The 19,458-nt window shown below is 56.4% G+C and overlaps 7 protein-coding genes across 7 annotated transcripts; 3 read left to right on the forward strand and 4 right to left on the reverse strand.

The window, feature by feature from the left end:
• Nucleotides 1-1,860: 1,860 nt before the first annotated feature.
• PHYSODRAFT_549451 (hypothetical protein) lies at nucleotides 1,861-2,539 on the forward strand (the record flags this gene model as incomplete). Its single annotated transcript, XM_009536878.1, has 1 exon — nucleotides 1,861-2,539. The coding sequence occupies one exon, from the start codon at nucleotides 1,861-1,863 to the stop codon at nucleotides 2,509-2,511; it is 651 nt and encodes a 216-aa protein (XP_009535173.1). The 3' UTR covers nucleotides 2,512-2,539.
• Nucleotides 2,540-4,641: 2,102 nt separating this feature from the next.
• On the reverse strand, nucleotides 4,642-5,925 carry PHYSODRAFT_521550 (hypothetical protein; the record flags this gene model as incomplete). The annotated part of the gene is made up of 4 exons (XM_009536879.1): nucleotides 4,642-4,803; nucleotides 4,879-5,112; nucleotides 5,184-5,252; nucleotides 5,359-5,925. 4 exons carry the CDS (start codon nucleotides 5,923-5,925, stop codon nucleotides 4,642-4,644), a joined length of 1,032 nt encoding a protein of 343 aa, XP_009535174.1.
• Nucleotides 5,926-6,059: 134 nt separating this feature from the next.
• Nucleotides 6,060-6,467, forward strand: PHYSODRAFT_338978 (hypothetical protein; the record flags this gene model as incomplete). Its single annotated transcript, XM_009536880.1, has 1 exon — nucleotides 6,060-6,467. One exon carries the CDS (start codon nucleotides 6,060-6,062, stop codon nucleotides 6,465-6,467), a length of 408 nt encoding a protein of 135 aa, XP_009535175.1.
• Nucleotides 6,468-6,621: 154 nt separating this feature from the next.
• PHYSODRAFT_549457 (hypothetical protein) lies at nucleotides 6,622-8,869 on the reverse strand (the record flags this gene model as incomplete). Its single annotated transcript, XM_009536881.1, has 1 exon — nucleotides 6,622-8,869. One exon carries the CDS (start codon nucleotides 8,867-8,869, stop codon nucleotides 6,662-6,664), a length of 2,208 nt encoding a protein of 735 aa, XP_009535176.1. The 3' UTR covers nucleotides 6,622-6,661.
• Nucleotides 8,870-8,942: 73 nt separating this feature from the next.
• PHYSODRAFT_318600 (hypothetical protein) lies at nucleotides 8,943-11,098 on the reverse strand (the record flags this gene model as incomplete). The annotated part of the gene is made up of 2 exons (XM_009536882.1): nucleotides 8,943-8,989; nucleotides 9,109-11,098. The coding sequence occupies 2 exons, from the start codon at nucleotides 11,096-11,098 to the stop codon at nucleotides 8,943-8,945; spliced, it is 2,037 nt and encodes a 678-aa protein (XP_009535177.1).
• Nucleotides 11,099-11,884: 786 nt separating this feature from the next.
• PHYSODRAFT_522883 (hypothetical protein) lies at nucleotides 11,885-15,296 on the forward strand (the record flags this gene model as incomplete). The annotated part of the gene is made up of 6 exons (XM_009536883.1): nucleotides 11,885-12,558; nucleotides 12,631-12,776; nucleotides 12,850-13,195; nucleotides 13,267-14,098; nucleotides 14,170-14,287; nucleotides 14,353-15,296. 6 exons carry the CDS (start codon nucleotides 11,885-11,887, stop codon nucleotides 15,294-15,296), a joined length of 3,060 nt encoding a protein of 1,019 aa, XP_009535178.1.
• An 82-nt stretch (nucleotides 15,297-15,378) lies between these two features.
• PHYSODRAFT_523112 (hypothetical protein) lies at nucleotides 15,379-19,361 on the reverse strand (the record flags this gene model as incomplete). Its single annotated transcript, XM_009536884.1, has 5 exons — nucleotides 15,379-15,809; nucleotides 15,873-18,714; nucleotides 18,895-18,916; nucleotides 18,997-19,121; nucleotides 19,200-19,361. The coding sequence occupies 5 exons, from the start codon at nucleotides 19,359-19,361 to the stop codon at nucleotides 15,379-15,381; spliced, it is 3,582 nt and encodes a 1,193-aa protein (XP_009535179.1).
• Nucleotides 19,362-19,458: the final 97 nt, after the last annotated feature.

A 19,458-nucleotide genomic window follows, 5' to 3' on the forward strand; every position in this document is an offset into this window, starting at 1 on the left:
GGGCAAGAGACGGGCATGTTAAATGTACCGACATATTGTATCCTACGTCAGTAGATAGGAGAACTCTCAGTACGTTTTCGCCGCGACGGACGTCGACGACGATGTGATAGTCGACGCCACGTTAACGTCGGGCAGTGGCGGAGGCCATTCATTGGTGCCCGCAGCGATCAAGCGACGAATGCGCTTGTAGATGCATGCATGGTTCGCTCGCTGGCTTCCCAGTGGCTTCGTACAGCAGCTGAGCGAACGGCGGGTGGGCGCTCAACTAAGTTGGCTTTGTGGTATCGCTCACAGCGTTGAAATGTAAGCAAGGGCTTGGTGCGAAACCGTTGGGGGGCACTTTCAGCGATCATAGTTGTGGATTTTACAGGCGTCGACTCCAACAGGGAACATTTGTTTTTTTCGTGCAATCGATACATTCGTTCTTCGCAATAATGGGCCGATGAACTTGAAATCTGGCACCTACACAGTTATGTATAAGAAATAGGTAATAAGCTATTTTTAGCTTTATAGCGCTTGACACTCGCGTTCAATACGCGGTCAAGTTTTCATCCCCATACAAAGGCCTAATAGACCTTTGCTTACGACTTGGAATAATTGCAAGGCGACCTTATTACCAACAGCTATACTAACGTCTAGCGATTAATTACTTGCAGTACAAAAATGGCAGAAACTTACCGCGATTCGGTGCTGAAATGTAAGGTTTCACGAAGCTGTTTCATCGCGACTACCACGCGTTGGAAGTTGAGACCACTATCACTACACGCACAAGACCGATAGGTATCGATTGGTACCAAAATGCAGCCTCGGAATCTGCCGTTCAAAGAACCCAATTTTGGGATTGCATGGAAAAGTGCCGTTTTAGGTAGGCGGCGCGTGCTAATATAGTTTCGCTTTCGTGCCACGAAAGCGATCACCGACATACAGTGTGGATGCCCGCGAATCTCATGGGCATCCACACTGTATGTCGGTGATCGACTTTTAGGCGGGCCAACGTTACATTTTGCAAGCGTGGTCGCAAATCTACTGCTTTAGCGCAGGACATACAAATTTCAAGTAATCGGCGGTTGACACGTCGCGCTGGGCATGGAGCCATATCGCTGGGAGAATATATTTTTTGCAGACCGAGCCTCGCCCGAAGACTTGGGGCCCAAGTACATGTCCGCCGCCATCAGCGTCTATGGATAGTCGTCGCCAGCTCGCTGGGCTCCGCGCCGATGGGCGCTTGCAGCCTCGAAATCGGCCGCCAGCTTGTTCACCCGCCGGTCGGCGGCCTTCCGTGTTTGTCCGACTCGATGATGCCGAGTTTGCTGGTGACTGTGAAGTGCGCGCGCGCGTGCTGGCCAGAGCCGACGTACGTGTAGAGTAATTCAGTCAGCCCTGACGAGAATGCGCTCCAAGAGCTCTGGGCCCGAGGCGTCCATATTGGAATCCTTCGGCACGCGTGCGCAGCCTCTACGGTTGGGTTACTCTGAACAGGCGGTGCTGCTAGCTGTCAGGGTTGACCAGCGCCAAGCTCCCTCTGCGGCGGCGGTGGCCGGCTGCTCCAGCTCGAGCTCGCCAAGGTGGGCCTCGATTAATTGAGGCAACGGGTGCCAGCAGCACCGACTCACTCGCTGAGCGCTGGCGTCGTGCGTCCGCGCTCACGTTCACGACGCCACGCCGGCCGAGTTACTGCCATCACTTCTTCTCGGTTGGCGCCAGTTCCGCCCTCGCCTCTCGGCCCACTTTGCTGCTCTCCGCGCGTCGGGCCACGTTGCGTCGGCCAAGTCAAAGGCAAACGTGCAGCTGCGCGTCGTCGCGGCTACTGCCAATACAAATCGCCAGTCTAAGTAACGGCCCGTTAACAACCACCGCCGCATGAGCCAGCAGGTCGAAGTTGCGGGGCGCAGCTACGCGCTGTCCGAGACGCTGCGCAGCGCCGAGCTGGCCCCGATCTTCGCGGACGCGTGGACGGCCTCGCGCGTGTGGGAGGCCAGCCGCTTCCTGGCGAAGCGGCTCGTGCGCTTCGCGGCCGCGTCGCCCGCCGCCTTCGACGTGGGCGCGGGCCAGTCGGTGCTGGAGCTGGGCAGCGGCTGCGGCCTCGCGGGGCTCGTGGCGGCCGCGCTGGGCGCCGACGTGCTGCTGACGGACCAGCGCGAGGCGCTGGAGCTGCTGCAGCGCAACGTGGAGGCCAACGCGGCGTCCGAGAGCGAGCGCGGGCGCCTGCGCGTGGCCGAGTTCGTCTGGGGCTCCGACTGCGCGCTGCCCCGCAGCTGCTACCGCTACATCCTCGTGTCGGACTGCATCAACCCCATCTACGGGCAGGAGAGCTGGCGGAACCTGGCGCGCAGCATCCACAGGTTCTCGGGCCCCGAGACGGTCACGTACCTGGCCCACGAAGCCCGGGGGGAGGACGAGGCCATGACGGACTTCCTGGCCTTCAGCGCCGACATGCTGCAGTGCGAGCGCATCGACGAGCAAGGCAGGATCAGTCTCTTTAGGATCAGGAAGAAGGAGAAGGCCGTATAAATAGAGGAAGGTTAGCTTTTTCACACTTTGATCGGCCTCATGGCAGCGGCAGGCAGCTCCGTCGGCATCTTCTGGGGGACTGAGGGGCGAGTGGCATCGGCAAAGAGCCCAGGACGAGCTCAAAGTCCTTCCAGTACAACTCGAAGCACGTCCGCCTTGCGCTTGCCTCAATTGCCGCAATCCGCTTCGACCAGTAGACTACCCCCGTCGACCCGGCCCAGGGACGGAGCCGCGACTTCGTTGCTGGCGGTGTTGCACACAGTGCTGCGTAGCATCAGGGGCGACATGAACAAGTTCATGAAAAGCATGCGTGCGATGGACCCGCCGGCTGACACCACGGTCCACTTTGTGGGGCACCTCGGCCCACGATACTATTCCCCGGGTGTGGCAGCCGAGGACCGCGAGTTCTTCGTCCGTGAGCGGGAGATGGATGCGGATCGAGAAGCGGCACTAGCAGCGGTGCGTTAGTAGTTGTTTGTGCAGCATGTTTCACCAACACTTCGCCTAATACCTGCTAGCAGACTGCCCTGGCGAGAGAGCGCCACTGCGCAGTGGTCGACAGGCAGTTCTACAACTTTGATCGGAGGAAGAAACCTCGTCAAACTCTTCTTCGCAGTCATCAAAACATTGAGGAGGCCACTGCGGCCGCAGAAACAGCTCGCATCGACCGTCATCGCAGAAAGATTGAGCACCTGCTGCACGTCCTCCAGGATGAAATCGCCAAGGAGACGCGCAGAGAAATCGGTTGGTACGCTTTGAACTGCTTCGCCTGTTATCTCGAAGTTTAACGCTCACTTACTCATTGGTGCAGAGCTCCTGGAATTTAGCGGCCCCAACGGACCAGGATCACGGCAGTCTAGGCGTCAAATGGCCCTGATCATCAAGGCTCGATACGAAGCTGCAGACCGGATCATGCGCATTTTGGAGGTGCGTGCCTGCAAAAAATTGGCGGGGGCTAGCGGTCTAACGCTCGCACCGAGCTGCTGTAGGAGTACAAAATTGTCGTGGGAGTACCAGCGGCAGATTATTTGCTTCAAACCATCGCAGAGGGGAAAGCGCTCATGTCTTGAGAACAGTCGGTCTGGTCTATCTATCTATTGCGCTCTCGTTGTGGCGCTATTTCACTCTGCCGCGGCGATCGCGTGCCTCTCGGTCGCCTGATTGAGCAGTCTTCGAGTTTCTTTTGGTTGCCTTCTGTCGTGGAGTGGACGCCACAGTCAGCAATTTGGTGCTTTACCCTGGTAAATATGACGCAACATACCTTTTTCAAAACTGTTCGAGTCCGTCGAAGCTTGGTATCTTGCTTGGATTCTTCGGTTGCGAAACTGGAGACGTAGCAAGAAGACCGTACAGACAATTTCGATGAGGCCCTGGAGCTGTCTCGCTCTGGGAATAAGGCACGATGCTCTTCCTCGACTTGTGCCTTTCGATGCAACTGGTCCTCCAACTCTTTAATTCGGTCCTGGTAATACTGGTCACTGCTCAACCCAACGCACCGCTACATCGATAGCAGTCGCGGTGTTAGCTCACCGAGACCCCATGAAGTCTGGGAATTCCTCTACATGTACCCGTACCTCGCCAGTGTCAACCACGCTGAGGGATCCCTTGCCGATGGGTTTACCAGGAAAGTGGCGAACCAGACTCTCAGAAGCCTCAGATGACCGCAACTCTGAACCTTGATCCAGTTTCCCCAGCACTTCCGATATGGCTTGACTTCGCTGCACCTTTGTCTGGTTCATGAACCAAGCGGAAGTCTCATTACTCACAAAATCGTTGTGGTAGCAACTTGGTTCGTCTCATTCGGCCTCATACTGACCTGCAGTGATAAGACGGTGTGCTCTAGTATGCGCAGTCGGTTCTCGAGGGTGGTCGAGATTTCCATCACGTGTGCGAATTGGGTCTGCGCTGCCAGGAGCTGCAATATACCAAGCAAAATACGCACTACGCAGTGAGTATACTCACAACATATGTGGAATAGGTTTTGAGTATTCATACCGCTGAGTCTGTTGTCGCGCCTGTATTTTGATGGAGCTTCTCCCCAACTTCCTCCAACGCTGCCAGCATCCTCCGTCGCTATCGCATATTCATTTCCGCGAAGGTGGTTAGCTGCAACAACTTACGTATGAAACATTAGAAGTGCCAACTCACCAAATCATCGGTCAGTCCCTCGAACGAGTCTTCGGCAGCAGCCAGTCGATCGGCCAATTTACTGCAGCGATCCTCACTGGCTTGTTGGGCTTCAAGAGCACAGGCCTGTAGAAGCTGCAGCGCATTCTTGAGCGTTGCTTGCTTCTCGCGTAGATCCTCGACCGCAGTCGACATGGATTCGCTCGCTTTCTGGACGGTAGTGTTTTGCTCCTTCTTGACATCATCAATCTCGGACTGAAGTGCCACCACCGTACCGCTCAGAAGATGCTGCGTGTCGAAATATTTTTTCAGCACGTCCTTCACTTCTGCCTGTCCGTGCTTGACTTCCTGTTGAAGATGACCGAGTCGTTGCTGCAGTCTGCTGATATGCGCGTCGAATTGGCCCGTGGTCTCCGATGTCTCCGCTCGCAAGGAGGCGTCCACTTGGTGCACTAGTAGCTCCAAATCATTGCCCTGATAGCAGCCCAGGGATACAAGTTCCATTGAGATTCAATCTTCAAAGCATGAAGTAGGGCGAGTCTTACTAGTTGTGTCACAGTTCTTTCCAGCTGAAAGCTCTTTTCCGACACCGAGGAGCGAACGACCGCCAGTTCCTACAACATCAACGCACTAGTTAGGAGCAAGACCTCCCCATACAACATAAGTTGACTGTCAAACCTTGTCCAGCTTGTGCGTGACTGAGACCGCCAACGTTTCAACCTTTGTGTCTATCGCTGACTGGCATGAGTGCATCTCCTCAACCCGGGCATCGAGCGCGAACACTTGTGCCTTCATCTCCTCAATCTCCTGCTCCGCCTGGTGCTTGACGTCGTGGAGTGCTGCGTCGTTACTCTCCGCCAAACGCGGCAGGTACTCCTGGCACTGGCGGAACTGGTCTTCGAGCGTCGCCATGCGGGGCTCCTGCCGCTGGAGCTCGGCCGAAAGTTTCTCCATCCAGGTGTCGACTTTAGCTGCGTGGGCTGCAAGTTCGCTCTGCGCCTGCTGCGTCGTCTGCTCCACGTACTCCTGGTTCAGTCGGAAGACCTTGGAGAGCGACCCCACCTTCTGGTCGTTGGCGAGCTGGGCGCACTCGAGCTCCGCCAGACGCCGCTCGAAGGTTTGCGTGGTCAAGCACGCGGCCGACACGCGCTCGAGCTGCACCTCGAGGAAGGAAATGTAGGCGTTCCGGTCCGTCAGCAGCTTCTTGGCGTTCTTTTCGCCGCAGTGCTTGAGCATCGCGTTGCTGCGCATGTAGTCATCGTAGTACGAGCCGGAGCCCTGGGCCATGCTTGGCTTGACGCTCGAGCAGTTGAAGAGTCCTGTTGACCCCAGCCGTTTTGCGTCGGTTCGAGTCGAGTCGCACGGATCCTTGATCACTTTGCGTTCCTCTCTCTCTCCAAGACAAGACAAGGCGGGATACGATGGCGGCAGCGGCTCCGAACGAGGTGGAGGAGGTGATCAAGCAGCTCAAGAGCAAGCCCGGCTTCTCGTCCTACATCCTCATGAACAACGACGGCATCGTGGTCAAGTACGAGAACCTCGAGTACAAGGAGGCCATCATGCACGCCTACCACGTCCTGAGCCTCTACGGACGCACCAAGAAACACCTGCAGAAGCTCTTCCCGGACCCGAACGACAGCGAGATCGAGTGGCTGCGGCTGCGCACCAAGATGCACGAGATGATCATCGCCCAGCACTTGAGGTTCACGCTCGTGGTGCTGCAGCAGGCCGAGGCGACGGATACGGCGCCCGAACCGATCGGCCGCGCCGTCGTGGAGGAGGCTGCCAACGGGGCCAAGGAGGAGGAGAAGCCCGTGGCGGCGACATGATCTAATGCAGAGTGATGGTCGTACATGTTGAAGTTGCGGTGCAACCTCCACGCGGCTTCCAGCAACCCAAGAAGCATTCATTCATGTACATGTAGGCGCATTTTGAAGATGTGCTTGATTGATTATATACTCGTTTATACCTACGCACTCGACGCGTTGAAAGCTCCACACAGTTGGTGACAGAGTAGGCTGACTTACTCTACGCGAGTGACAGGGGCCAACGGGAGCTCGCTCTTCCTCGAGCGCTTGCGGAGGAAAAAGTTCTTGACGTCCATGATGGTGCTCAGCACCACAGGCAGCAGCAACATGCCGTTGAGCACACCGCACACCACGACCATCATGTACATGCGGAAGTAGTACTTCTTGAACACGCGCGAGTCCGCGAGTGTCAGCACACTCAGACCGATGACCTTCGTGATGGTGATGCCAAACACAACCGACGTCAAGACCTGGCGAAGAGCATCGCGAGCTCGCTCGTCGCCCGTACCACGAGCCTTCGCGAAGAACCGGACGTAGTGACCGCAGAACTCAACCGAGATGCCAGCCGCGATGATCAGGTTCACAATGGACAGACCGTTGAGCATGATGTCCAGCGGCTGCATCAGACCCAGCACGAGCACGACGATGTTGGTCGCCGTCAACGCGATCACCAGCGAGTAGAACACGTTGCCCAGGTACAGCGTCGTGATCACGAAGATAGCCGCCAGCGCCAGACCGATGAGCTTGTAGGCGTCGTCGACCACAGTCAGGTACTGCTCGAAGTACACGTACGTCAGCGAGTACACCCAGATGTCCACACCAGTCTTCTCGCTGATCCACTCGGCCGCCGCAAGGTTCTGCTTGTACGAGTCGATGTAGCGCTGCTGCGTCGGGTTCGACGTGCCCGTCACCATGTACGACCAAGCCGTGATCTCGTCACCGTAGCCACTGCTGTTGATCTTCACCGCAGGCGTCGAGGCGTTGACGGTCGGAATGGGCTCCGAGTCGATACTGAACTGGCCACGGTAGATCGAACCACCACCGTACGAGCACGACGTACCAGCACTTGCCGTCGCGAACATACTGAAGAGCGACATGTATTGGGCCTCAGGCACGGGGGGAATCATCACCGACGTAGCAAGGCACGTGTCGTCGTCCGCGCGCAGAGTCGTGTACGTGTCGTTGCCAGTTTCGATCGGGACGTAGGCGCCCTCGGAATCCACACGGCAACACTCGCTGTCAGGGTTGACGAAGCCCCAGAAGTCATCCATCCACGAGTAGGTCGTGCCGGGGCTGATGTGGGTATTCGTTTTGTCACCGTCGTTTGCCAATGCGTTCATAATGTTGGGAATTGAGTACGTCCCGCAGATATCCTTGGACTTGCAGAAGATCGTCTCGACACTCTCATCGTTCAGTGACCAAGCATCGGGGTTCCGACCATAGCCAGTCTCGACCACGAAGTACACCGGCACACCCGTGGCGAGGTACACATCCAGTGCGTTGAAGTACTCGATCATGTACGAGTCTGAAGGCATGGCCTCCTTCTGCGGCAGGCCCTGGTCCAGCGATTCCATCGAGTAGATAGACCACAATGTCCACGCGAGGAACAGTAACAGCACGACGAGCTTCACAAGCTTGTGGGTTAATATCGACGCGTAGACATCCACGCAATAGTCAAGGACATCCGTCAGCGTGCTGTTCTCGGGCGTGACAGAAGGACGGACATCGTCCGCTGCTGGAGTCTTGGGCTGCAGCGACACAAGCGGCTCTGAGGAATGCTGAACAGTCTCAGGAGCGGCGGGTGCCTGTGCTGCCACCGCTGACGCCCGCTTGAAAATGATGTCGTACTTGCCGCTCAGCTCGCGACGCTTGTCCAGAGTAAGAACAGAGAGGAAGAACGTCATCTGGAAGCAAAAGTTGATCGCCACAGCACAGCATGCCATCGCAGCGAACCACAGCACGACAGGCATCGCCGAGATGGAACCGAACGCAAATGCCACCGACTCAGCAGCGGAGGCCATGAAGATACTGGGGCCGATGTACGCGATACTCTCAGACAAGATGACCGTTGTGATCTCCTCGATCGCCTTGGGGTTGTGCTCCAGACCAATAAAGAGACTTGGCTGGTCGCGTCGGAGCTGATCTTCCTTCTCCGTCATGGCGTGGATGATCAAGAAGATGTTGTCGACACCGATGGCCAGCGACAGGAAGGGAACCACTTCCATGATAATAAGCTGGAGCTTGACTCCAGCCCACATGTAGATACCGATCGTCGAAGCCACACCGCAGGCAATACTTATCACACCGCAGAATCCGGCCAGGATCTTGGACGAAATGAAGAACTCTCGACTGAACTTGATGCGATTAATGCCCAACGAAATGTAGATGAGCATCAAACAGTAACTGAGCGCCACAGGGCCCATTCCGTTGTTTGATTCAACGTCGACCTCATCGTTGACGGAGATTTCGGCGTAGAAATAGACGTCGAAGATCGTGTTAGACGCAGCCTCCTTCTTCATCGTCTTGATGTACTCGCGCTCCCACTTGATGGCAGGTTCGTTCTTGTCGTCATCAGCGTAGTTGTAGTTGAGGTACGAAGAAACAAACGCTTCCGATTCGAGGAACAGCGTGTAGTTGCTCTCAGCGCCGTCAGGGAACCCACCCAGGTACGTGTTGTACAGGTTCATGGGCGAGCCAAACGCCGACAAGCAGGGGCAGTCGCTCATGCTCGACGGGAGCGAATCGCCATCCTCCAAAGCGTTCTTCAACTCGGTGCAAAGCGCCACGTCCGACGTGGTCGGAGAGTAAAGGCAGTTACTAAAGTGCTCCAGCTCCAATCCATACTTCTCGTAGAACTCGAAGTGCTCCATGTTGTTCTGGAAGTACTGCGTGATCGAGTTGACGGTGCAGCCCGTGCCCGTAGCTTTCCAGCAAATGTCGTCCAGAGTAATCGTCTCGTCACCGTCGTCCGAAGTGTACGTCACGTTGGCTGCCACAGTCTGCACGCGGATGGCCTCCTTGATGATCGACGAGCGGTAGATGTTGCCACCGTCCTTCGGGACCATAATGATCTGCTCCGAGCGGTAGAACGGGTTGAAGATCTCGCCATAATGTTGGCGCTGCTCGTACGAAGTACTTGACGTAGAAACCCACAGCTTGATCGGGTCCGTTTCGATATCAATGTTGTACAAGCCGACGGCGCAAATGACGACAACGCACAGCACCATCGGGGTGATCTTCTTCGGTCGGTTACCCTTGGAGACGAACGCCGCCCACAACCGCAGCTTGTTTGTCATCAGATCGTCCAAGAAGCTCAAGTATCCGACGCTGCCAGCCATCGCGCTCGCCACGCCATGGAAGTCTGGTGTGTTAGGGCCAACTACCTGCGGAGTGCCCGAGTTACGCTCGACTGCGCTGTACCTCCTCTCACGGAGCATGGCGACGATGAAGCCCACAATCAGCAGCACACCCACCACGCCTCCAAAGATCACGAGGAAGTAGTTGAACGGGGTCCAATCCGTCGCGGGCAGGTTGTTGGCGAGGTACTCGTTGAGCTCCATCCAAGTCGCGTCGTCATCGTTGTCCACGACGCTGCCACTACCGGAAGAGGACGCGGATTTGGCACCGTAGCAAGCATCCGTGTACGTGCGCGTATCGTCGGAGCTAACGGCACAAAGCGAGCCGCAGACGCCCACACACGACGTCATCTTGTTGTTCATGGGCGAAATGCAATTGGTCTCGTTGGCGTAGTCGCAATGGCAGAACTCGGTCATTTGCAGCTCCTCCGAAAGCTGATCCATAGTTGTCACGTTGATCTGCTCTGGGGACCCGATGCTGTTGTAGGCGTACTTGCCCATGTACTCCATGAGGCCGTAGCCGTCGGTACAGTCCTGGTTGGGGTTGCACAGCAGCGAGAAGGAGCTGTCGTCTTCGCAGAAGTCGTAGATGTCGCGGATCCAGTCCTTGCCCACGTAGTACGTTGCCTCCTCCACCGCTGGGAAGATCTGACCTTCGTGCTCGTCGTCGCCCGACATGATGCGCACCTCGTTGATGTCCAGGAACATGCTGTTGTTCGGGTTGCACGTGAACTGGCAGAAGATGTTGCGCAGGTTCTCCTTGCAGGCCGAGCACAGACCGGGGATCATGCGCACCTGCGTGGACAGCCCTGTGTACTGGGACTCAGTACAGCAGAGCATGTCGTCGCCCAGGGCGATGGTCTCATTGTAGAGCAGCGGACAGTCCACTTCGAACTGCTCGCGGTTGGTGTCCGACCACTCGGAGAACTTGTTGGAGAAGCCGGCGTCGTACGCGTCCTCCACGGACGTCGGGTAGTAGCGGTTGGGGATGGCAGCGCTGGTCGTGGTGATGTTGACGTAGGCCGAGTCGAAGGCTACGCAGTAGCCCGGCGCGCGGTAGAGCGAGCCGAGCTCCTGCACGAGCTTGGGGTCCTGGATGCACTCCTCCACCTTGGAGTACGTGCAGATGGTGAGCTGCGACTCGATGATGGCCAGGTTGGTGGCGTTGTCGGCGAGGCTCCACGGCACGTAGCTGGAGGCGGACGACACGCCCGACGACGTCGTGGAGCTCGAGGAGCTGGCGGCGCGGGCCACGCCCAGCGGCAGCAGCAGCGACGCGAGGGCCGAGACGCGCATGAGGGTGTCGACTTGTCCTGGCGCCGGTCGATTGGGAAGTGAGGAGCTCGGGAGGAGTGGGGGTGCAGGTGCAGGTCGCATAGGGGAGCACGGGGATCCCCGCGCTCGAGTTTGAGACGGATCAGATGTATCCAGGGGTGGCACTCGGCATCGCCGGCGTTGCCGTCGGCTTGACCGCCGTGGGTCACGCTCGACTCGCCGGCCTTGTCAATGGTGGAGGGTGTCGCTGTGCGTCTGCATCGCGCGTCTGGCGGCCCCGTAGTGCCGAATGGCTCCGTTAGTCGGGCCTGCTTCAGCCGCGCTCGGCTGCGCCTGCGCGGTCCCCGGATCAAAATGCACCACACGGTTAGGTAACAGGCACTCCTGACCTAACGGTGAAAGGAGACGGCGGCGGAGGGCTGACAGCCAGCCGAAGGTCGGCTTGGCCCACACGAGTCGATGCGCGCGCGAGGAAGGAGGCGGCATCCGCCTTGTTGCATGGGGGCTGAGTCAGCGCTCGAGGCGTTGGAAGGAAGGCCAAGCGTCATACCGAGAGACGAGATGATTATGGTCGTGGGATTCAGGGTGCGTGCAGCCGCTTCAGCGGGGGCAGGCACAGGGATCGCCAAGACGCGAGGATCACCAAGACGACGCGACGGATACACGCAGGCAAGCTGGGCCAAGTACAGTGTAGGTCGTGGTGGTATGCTGGATGAGCTCTCACCATATGTTCCACCAGAGTGATGGTCGTTGAAGGTAAAAATACATTTGGCTACATATCGCTTCCTCGCGCCCATGCCCATGCCAATGCCGACGCCTCGCCTCGAGCTGCCGGCGGCAGGGCCGCTGCTGTTTCCTCGCTACGTGGACGCGGACAGTCTCCACGCGGAGGACGACGCCGACCGAGCCGTCCGCAGCCAGTCGGTGCTTCGGGTCGTGGGTCTGCTCGGAGCTGCCAACTCGTCGCCAACGCCCAGGAAGCAATGCGGCAGCCCCCGCGCCGCAGCGTTTGCCGCCCCCTCAGCGCCTGAGAGTCCGTCGCTCTACGGATGCGACCCCCCCGGCCCCTTCCCCCGAAGGAAGCACGCAGCGTCGCCACGCGTGAGCAAGATGGCCCCGTTGAACGCCCTCCCGCCCCGAGCGCCCTCGCCCGTCGGTGAGTTCCCCACGGACTCGGTCGTCTCGCTCGTGTCCTTAATGTCGCCACCGTCGGGCGCCACGACCATCCGGTCCCCGCGACGAGCGATCCTGGGCCAGTCGGACGTGCAGAAGATCACCAGGTGGCTGCAGTCGCTCTCGCGCGAGAGCGAGAGCTTCTCGTCCTACGCGCTCTACTGCGATATGCTGTTCCGAGAGAGTCGCGTGCTGACGCAGGGCAAACCCGCCCCCAACCGTCTGCAGACGGCGATCGCGTTCCATTGCCTGTGCAAGGCCACGAGTGTCTTCGCGAGACATGAGAGCATTCTGCTTCAGATCTGCAAGTACGTGGCGATTTATGAGCTGAGGGGAAGTGAATACTGACCGTGTTGTATGTATCGTGTGTTCTTCAACAGCGACTTGGGGGCTGCCATCTACATGAATCACGACCCGGCCTTGATCCGCAACAGCGAGTTCGAGGCACTGGAGTTCTTCACGCGCCTCACCACGTTCTACGAGCAACACACCGTGTTCCACCAGCAGAGGCAAGATCTCCAGCAAGGTAAAACTAGCACCTTTCTTTGCTTATGAGTGGACTGCAGACTGCTGAGCAACGTGGAGTGAATCCCACACAGAAATGCTTAGACAGCAAGCGGCACACCAGCAGCGTCTGGACGAAGAGCGGACCCGAAACGATCAGTTGAAACACTTGCAGCAGCAGCTCCACGTCAATAAACTCGACCAGATCAGTACGAAGAAAGCCCACACCAAAGACCTGAGCAGCAAGCTGCAAGATATTCTGCAGCACTTCCAGCACGTCAGCGATGACGAGAAAGAGAAAATCGTCCTCGGTGCGATCGACGCATTGCATGCACACGTGTCGGCCACCGCGGTACTTGCAATAACGGACGAGATGGACCCAGCCGAGAAGGACAAACTTATGGGCAGTTTGTTTCGGGATGAAATGAAGGAGATCACGCAGTACGTGCATGCCTGAATTCTTGGACGGTAGCACTAGGGTAAACTAACGCGTAGTCTGTCCACCCATGCAGGCAAATTGAGGCACAGGTGCTCGTCAAGTCGAATGCGCACCAAAACATGATTCTGGAGCGCTCAGCTGCACGGATCACTCGCTTCCAGGCACTCATTTTGCATGCAATTAACCCCCCAGAGAGTGGCGAAGATCCAAAAGAACACGGCAGCGCTGAAGCGGACGATTGTTTGTGTGACCACGATCGCAAAGTACTCGAGAGTATCGGTGATGTGGTCGATGAGTTGCAACGGGAGAAGAAAAGTGCGATGAGCCTAGAGCAAAAGCTGCAAGAGGCTGAAAAACTCGCGACTGATCTGCGATGGAAAAACAACGTGCTTGTGAACGAAGCGGAAGAGACTGCGAAAACACACGAGCAACAACTCCAAGAGATCCGAGATCAGCTCGCAGACGCTCAAAACTCAACCGACGACAAAGCTGTCCAAACAGAAGATGGCGACGAAACTCGTCGCCAAAATGAAAGTGGCGGTGGGAAGCGACGGCGCCAACTGGCTGGCTCGGACAGCGACGACGAGCTAATCATGAAGAATCGAGCCAGGAACAAATTCGGCTACGGTATTGCTAACATCATCGACCAAGCGAAGATTGCTCCGTCCAAAGTGCGCAAGATTTTGCTGAAGCGCAAACCTCTGACGTTGAACGAGCTCCACAGTATCATTGTCGGATACTACCAGGCCAAGATGTTCCAAGACGTGCAGGATGATTCGTCAGGCAAACCTCGCGCGAACTTGGCGCAGTTCATCATGGAGATATACGTGCTACACTATGGTCTGAAAGACCTAGCTGTCAGCCAGCTCATCTTTCTGGATGCTGCCATCCGCAAGAACGCTCGAGTACGCGAACCTTCACTTGGTCTATTTGTATTCGCGCTATTGCACGAAGCTGACATGAATTACTCCTGTAGGAAAGCGCTCGTGTGCGGATATTTGGACTTCTCACAGGCTCTTTGGACCCGGAATCCCATGCCTGCTCCGTTCAAGGGGTCGATTTCTTTCTGTTGGTGGTCGTGATCATCTTCAACGGTACGTAGCCTCTTCGTAGCGAGGCTAGCTGTGCTTCGTGTCTCACGCTACCATGTTTCCTTCAGCTGGTGTTTACAAGAAAGGCAGGAAGCAAGCCGTGACCATCGCACAAAACCTCAAGACGTTTTTCGGAGATGGAATTTTCGTTAGTCCGAAGTCTGTGACGGTTAAACACGATTTGGTATGCCAGACGATTGATCTGGCATTCTCGTTTACACGGAATGAGCCTGGGGGACCCCTGAGCCAACTGAAAGACGAGATTCGACAGAGATGCTCAGCCAATCGTGGGGGCTTGGATATCGACATGGTGCTGGAGAAGATCATGAATTACTGGTTCGTGCTGTATGAGCAACAGATTCAGGACATTCACAACATGTTCACAATGGTCGACACAAACGGCGACGGCACCTTGGATTTTCAGGAGTTCTGCGAGCTGGTGGCAGTTCTTGAGCCAACTATGGACCGTCGTGACGCGCTGGCGCTGTACAACCGCGCAGCAGGAGAAGATAATGTCATCGACAAGGACGAGTTCGTGCAGGTCATGCTAGCTCACCAGCGGGGCGTCATCCTTGAGGAATTCTATGGCGGGGTGTCGAACAAGAAAATCCTGATGGGAATCGAGCAGCGGAAGACCACGTTGTTGCCGCTAGGTTCGTCCACGGCGACGAGCCACGAAAAGGAGGAAGGGTCCTTCGCCTCATTGACTGCAGCAATGGCCTCTGTCTCAATGCCCGCGGAGGCTTTGGAAGAGGAGGACGAGGAACCCACGAGTCTGGACGATCTCGAGAAGACGGAGAGCCAACGAGTGCAGGAGAATGTGTCCTTCCAAACGCTGTCTAGATTGTCGACGTGGGCCGCAGAGGCCAAGATGAAGCTGCGACGATCAACATCCAAAACTATCAAAGAGGAGCAAGAAGCCGTAAGTGACACATTCCAGGGTGACGCGACGCTCTTGCTGCATCAAGCGCTGCAAAAGGCCAACATTAGTGTAGCTTCGCCCAACGAGTAGAGGCGATTGGCATCGAAGAATCTGCTTCTGTACATTATTTGGACAAGTTCCCCTCTTTCATTTGTATTGCTGGTCACTCCTTCTACTTCATCAACTCTTGCTCCAACTCAAGATCTCGAACTGTCAGCGTGTACTTCATTTTCTTGTCGCGCTTCGAGTCTGCATTGACGTCGTCCGAATTGTCGTCGTCTTGAGCTTTTGCTTCGAGACTCACCTTCAAGATCATCTCCTCGATGATGCCAGGGGTGGATTCGCGAGGAACAGCGTGTCCACACACCTGGAGTATCGCCTGTCCTGGGCGGAGCAGACCCGTCTTCTCTGCTGGACCTGGGCTCGAGATGAACGCTCGAATGTAGATCGCCTCGTCTTTCCAGTTGCCAAACAGAATGCCGAGTGGGGCTTTCGGGAAAACGATTTCTTTCGTTGGGATGGACGACAAAATGTCGACGCTGTCCTCGTTGACGGGCGGGGCAGCGGATCCATCGCCGGCCTCCTTGATCTCCTCGCTTTCAACTTTGCTCTCATCACTCTGCTCTTGTTCTTGATGGCCACGACTGATGATGGAGCCTCTATCACTCTTGCTGTCTGAGCGACGCTGCTGCTGAAGCAGCTTGCGGACGGCGATATAGTCCTCTCTGCTTACGAATGTGCAGCGCATCGGCTCCTTCTTACTCGCAATTTCTCGCAGGGCCTCCATAATCTCCGCAAAATTACCGTAGTCAGGGCCTGTAAGCGGCGTATCATTCACCTGTAGCAGCACGTCTCCCTTCTCCACCAAATGGGTCCGCTGGGCGTAGGACGGAACACGCGCGAAAGCTGACAGCACCACATACTTCCTGCCAGTGGACGGCGGGTCATCTTCATCGTCACACGCAAACGAAGACGCGTCCTCCATTTCAATCATTGGGGGCCAGTCGCGTAGCTTGATGACAGCATCCGGGCTTGTGGCAAACTGCATCGTCACAGGGCGCGACTTTAACTCGCGAAGAACGGCCAACACTTCAGACAGCGTCTTGAAGCGCAAGTCAACGTTGTTGACCTTCATCAGGAGCTGCCCGATTCGGATTTTGCCGCTGAGTTCTGCTGGACATTTCGTACCGTCCGATTTCGCTGTAAAGCCAACCACAATCACACCACAAGTCGCCAGAGGGCGAGCTCGCAGTCGCAACCCAAATGGTCCCTCCTGTCGAAAGGTAAAAGTGGAGAATTCGGGCTGGGGCTTCATCTGTTGTCGCCTGTTCTTCGCAGGGTCTTCCGGGAGCAATGAGAATCGCATCGTGAATGGTAGGGGCAGCGAGTCCAGCAAGCCTCTCAGCTCCTCCACCGTCAGCTTACTGCAGCACAGACCGTTGATTGCCAGTACACTGCTCCCCACAGGAACACGCTTGAGATCTCCGGTTAAATGGAAATCGTGATGGTCATCGGACTCCTCTTTCTTGGTCGCTGGCGTGTCAACATCCAAAATTCGTGATACGACCACATACTTGTTCAGAACCCCCTTCGTGAAAGTGAAAGGCACGGTATTTCGCTCGGTGAAGGTGCACTCAAGCTCTTGTGGTTGAATCTCGACCTCCTTCGCACCGCGCCATGGACTCGCCGTCGGTAAATCTTCCATGCGGATGTCGAGGAGTTGAAAGATCAGTGGCCAATACTCGTCCATTTGCTTGTTCAGCGTCCCCAGAAGCTTAATCATGTGCTTCAACAGCTTTGTTTCCATTGTCTTGGCCAGATACTCGCGGATTAGCTCCGCGAAAAGTGATGTCAGCATGTTGTAGACTGCGCTGAACCAGCTCCCTTGGACTGTGAGCTTTAATTCCTGGCGGATTTCGATCGTCATTGAATTGAGCACCAGAATCGGTTTGAACTCACCCGTCTCCTCGTTCACAACCTTCTTCTCAGCTTTAAAGCCTAGCGAAATCACACCTCCACTGAGGGCAGCATCCGCCAACCCTCCTCCATGCAAGTATGGAAAATACTTCTGCTCGAAGGTCCAGTCAAAGCCCTTCAGTAGCGCAGTCAAGTGCGTCGCTCGAACGGTGAACAGCTCCTCGTCGACTACTGTTCCCATCCGCACTTTCACGCGCTCTTTCTTCACACGAAAATTCGACAGATCTAGATTTGAAATCGAGTACTTGATGTCGTCTTCCACACCCGAAATCGTGTCAACTTTCAAGGTTGGCAACACGGACGTGAAGAAATCGAGACAGTGATCCTTCATCCGGTTAACGAACTCTTGGCGCTTCTCGCGGTTCTTTGACATCGTGGTTCCCCACTCTGCCAGCTTGTCCAATTTGACCTCAGCGATAGCCTTTGTCACGTTGTCGCAAAACTGATCAGGGTTCTCAACAGACTGAACCAATTCCTTCGCCTTCTTCATCAGTGTTTGGCCGTGCGAGGTCTGCTGCATCTGCATCCAATATTTCTCGGAGGCGTGAACCAGCACTTCGGCCTTAGACGACAACTTCGGTAGCAGTTCTTCAGCTTTTAGCGCCAACGCGCTCGGGTCCAAATCGGTCATTGAGTTCACGCCCAGCTTCTTGCTCGCCATTTGCTCCAGGCGTGCAATTGTCTCCTGCGCTTTCATCAAGTCGCTTTCGTGCTGCTGCATTTTCGCTAGCACCTCCGACTGCAACGTTTGGTGGTCTAGAGACGCCTTCAGGGCCTGAAAGCGAGGCTGCTCCGCATTCATTTTGCTTTCCAAGACCTGCAAAACCTGCGAGAGAACAAGTTTGTTGTCTTCCTGCGACGAAGTCAGCATCGACGCAGCACTACCCCTTGAAAGGAGTCTCTGCCGAGCCGAACCGAGCTCAGCGCTGGCCTTCTCGCGCAGGGTCGAGTGAAGATTCTTCACCTCGTCACTGTTCTTCAACTGACTCAAGACAGTAGCCGCCTTGGCGAAAAACGCAGCTGAGTCTTTGCCCTCAAGCAGGTCGCTCTCTAGCATCGCCTTCGCAGACACTGCCATCTCCTTCAAGCGCGTTAGCTCTTTCCCGCTTGCAGCTCTTAAACGTTGGGTAGCGTCCGAAAAGCTGGGGTCCAGCAGCGAAGCTAGAGCTCTCGTGTACTGGTCTCCGTACGACGCATTCGTCGAGATAAACGAAATGGCCTCCGCGTGCTGTTCACAGAAGATCTGGAGCTGGCGATACGTCTGCTTCGCCTTGAGGCTGAGCACCAGCGCGTCGTCGCGGGTGATCCGTCCCTGAAACTCGTCGTAGATCCTCTCGGCGGATAGTGGCTTGGGCACCTTTGACAGCAGTCGGAGATCGACGCACGCCACATCTTTTGCCTGGAAGTAGCCGACGCTGCCGCAGTCCAGTTGCACCGCATACGAGTCGTTCGGGCTCCTGTAGTCCGTGACGGATCCGAGACCGAAACTCGTCCGAACGCGCGTCTCCTTCGCCAGACGGAGCTCGTTTTTCTGCCAAATAAAGGAAAGACACAAACAGCCCAAAGTCAAAAGCTGCACAGCAACCGCTTGCTTCAAGCTGGCGCCTGCAACTATGGCGGAGTGGAGACGCACCGACAGCAGCTTGGTGCGGTCGTCTACAGCCGTTTGCTCCCGGCTCTCGTCAGCGTCGTCGCCTTCTTTGATCAGCACTTGGTACTTCTGGTCCGGCACACTACAACACACGTGTGAGAGACGGAATGAACCTCATCCAGCAGCAGCAGCAGCAGCAGAGGACTCGTTGCTCCCTCTCACATGTAGTTGAGCACGACGCCCTCCTCCTCCATCTCCTCTTCTCCTCCACGCAGCACTAGCACTCTCGTGTGCCTCGGGATTTCTCCGCACTGCAGCATGCGGATCTCCGGCAGCAGGCAGCCCCTCTAAGAACGACCAAATCAGGCCCGTGAGTATACTGAAACCGAGAGTAGTGCAGCAGGATTAGGATGGATTGTGCTCACCCGCGCGTACAGCACGGCGCCCCCCGCCAGCGCCACCTCCACGTGCGTCTTGCGGTCGCTGCAGCTGCGCACGCATCCGGGCCCGAACGGCGTCTTGACGTCGTCCCCCACGCGGTAGCGCACGGCCATCGCGAAGAGCGGCGGCACCTCTTCGCTCCCCATTTCGCACAATCGGATTATGGCTTCAATGCGGCGAGCGACGTCGATCTATTGTGTTCTTTTAACAGTCTTCGTGTGTTCGTCTACAGATCACATACTT

This window comes from Phytophthora sojae (assembly GCF_000149755.1).
Source record: "Phytophthora sojae unplaced genomic scaffold PHYSOscaffold_9, whole genome shotgun sequence".
Classification (NCBI taxonomy): Eukaryota; Oomycota; class Peronosporomycetes; order Peronosporales; family Peronosporaceae; genus Phytophthora; species Phytophthora sojae.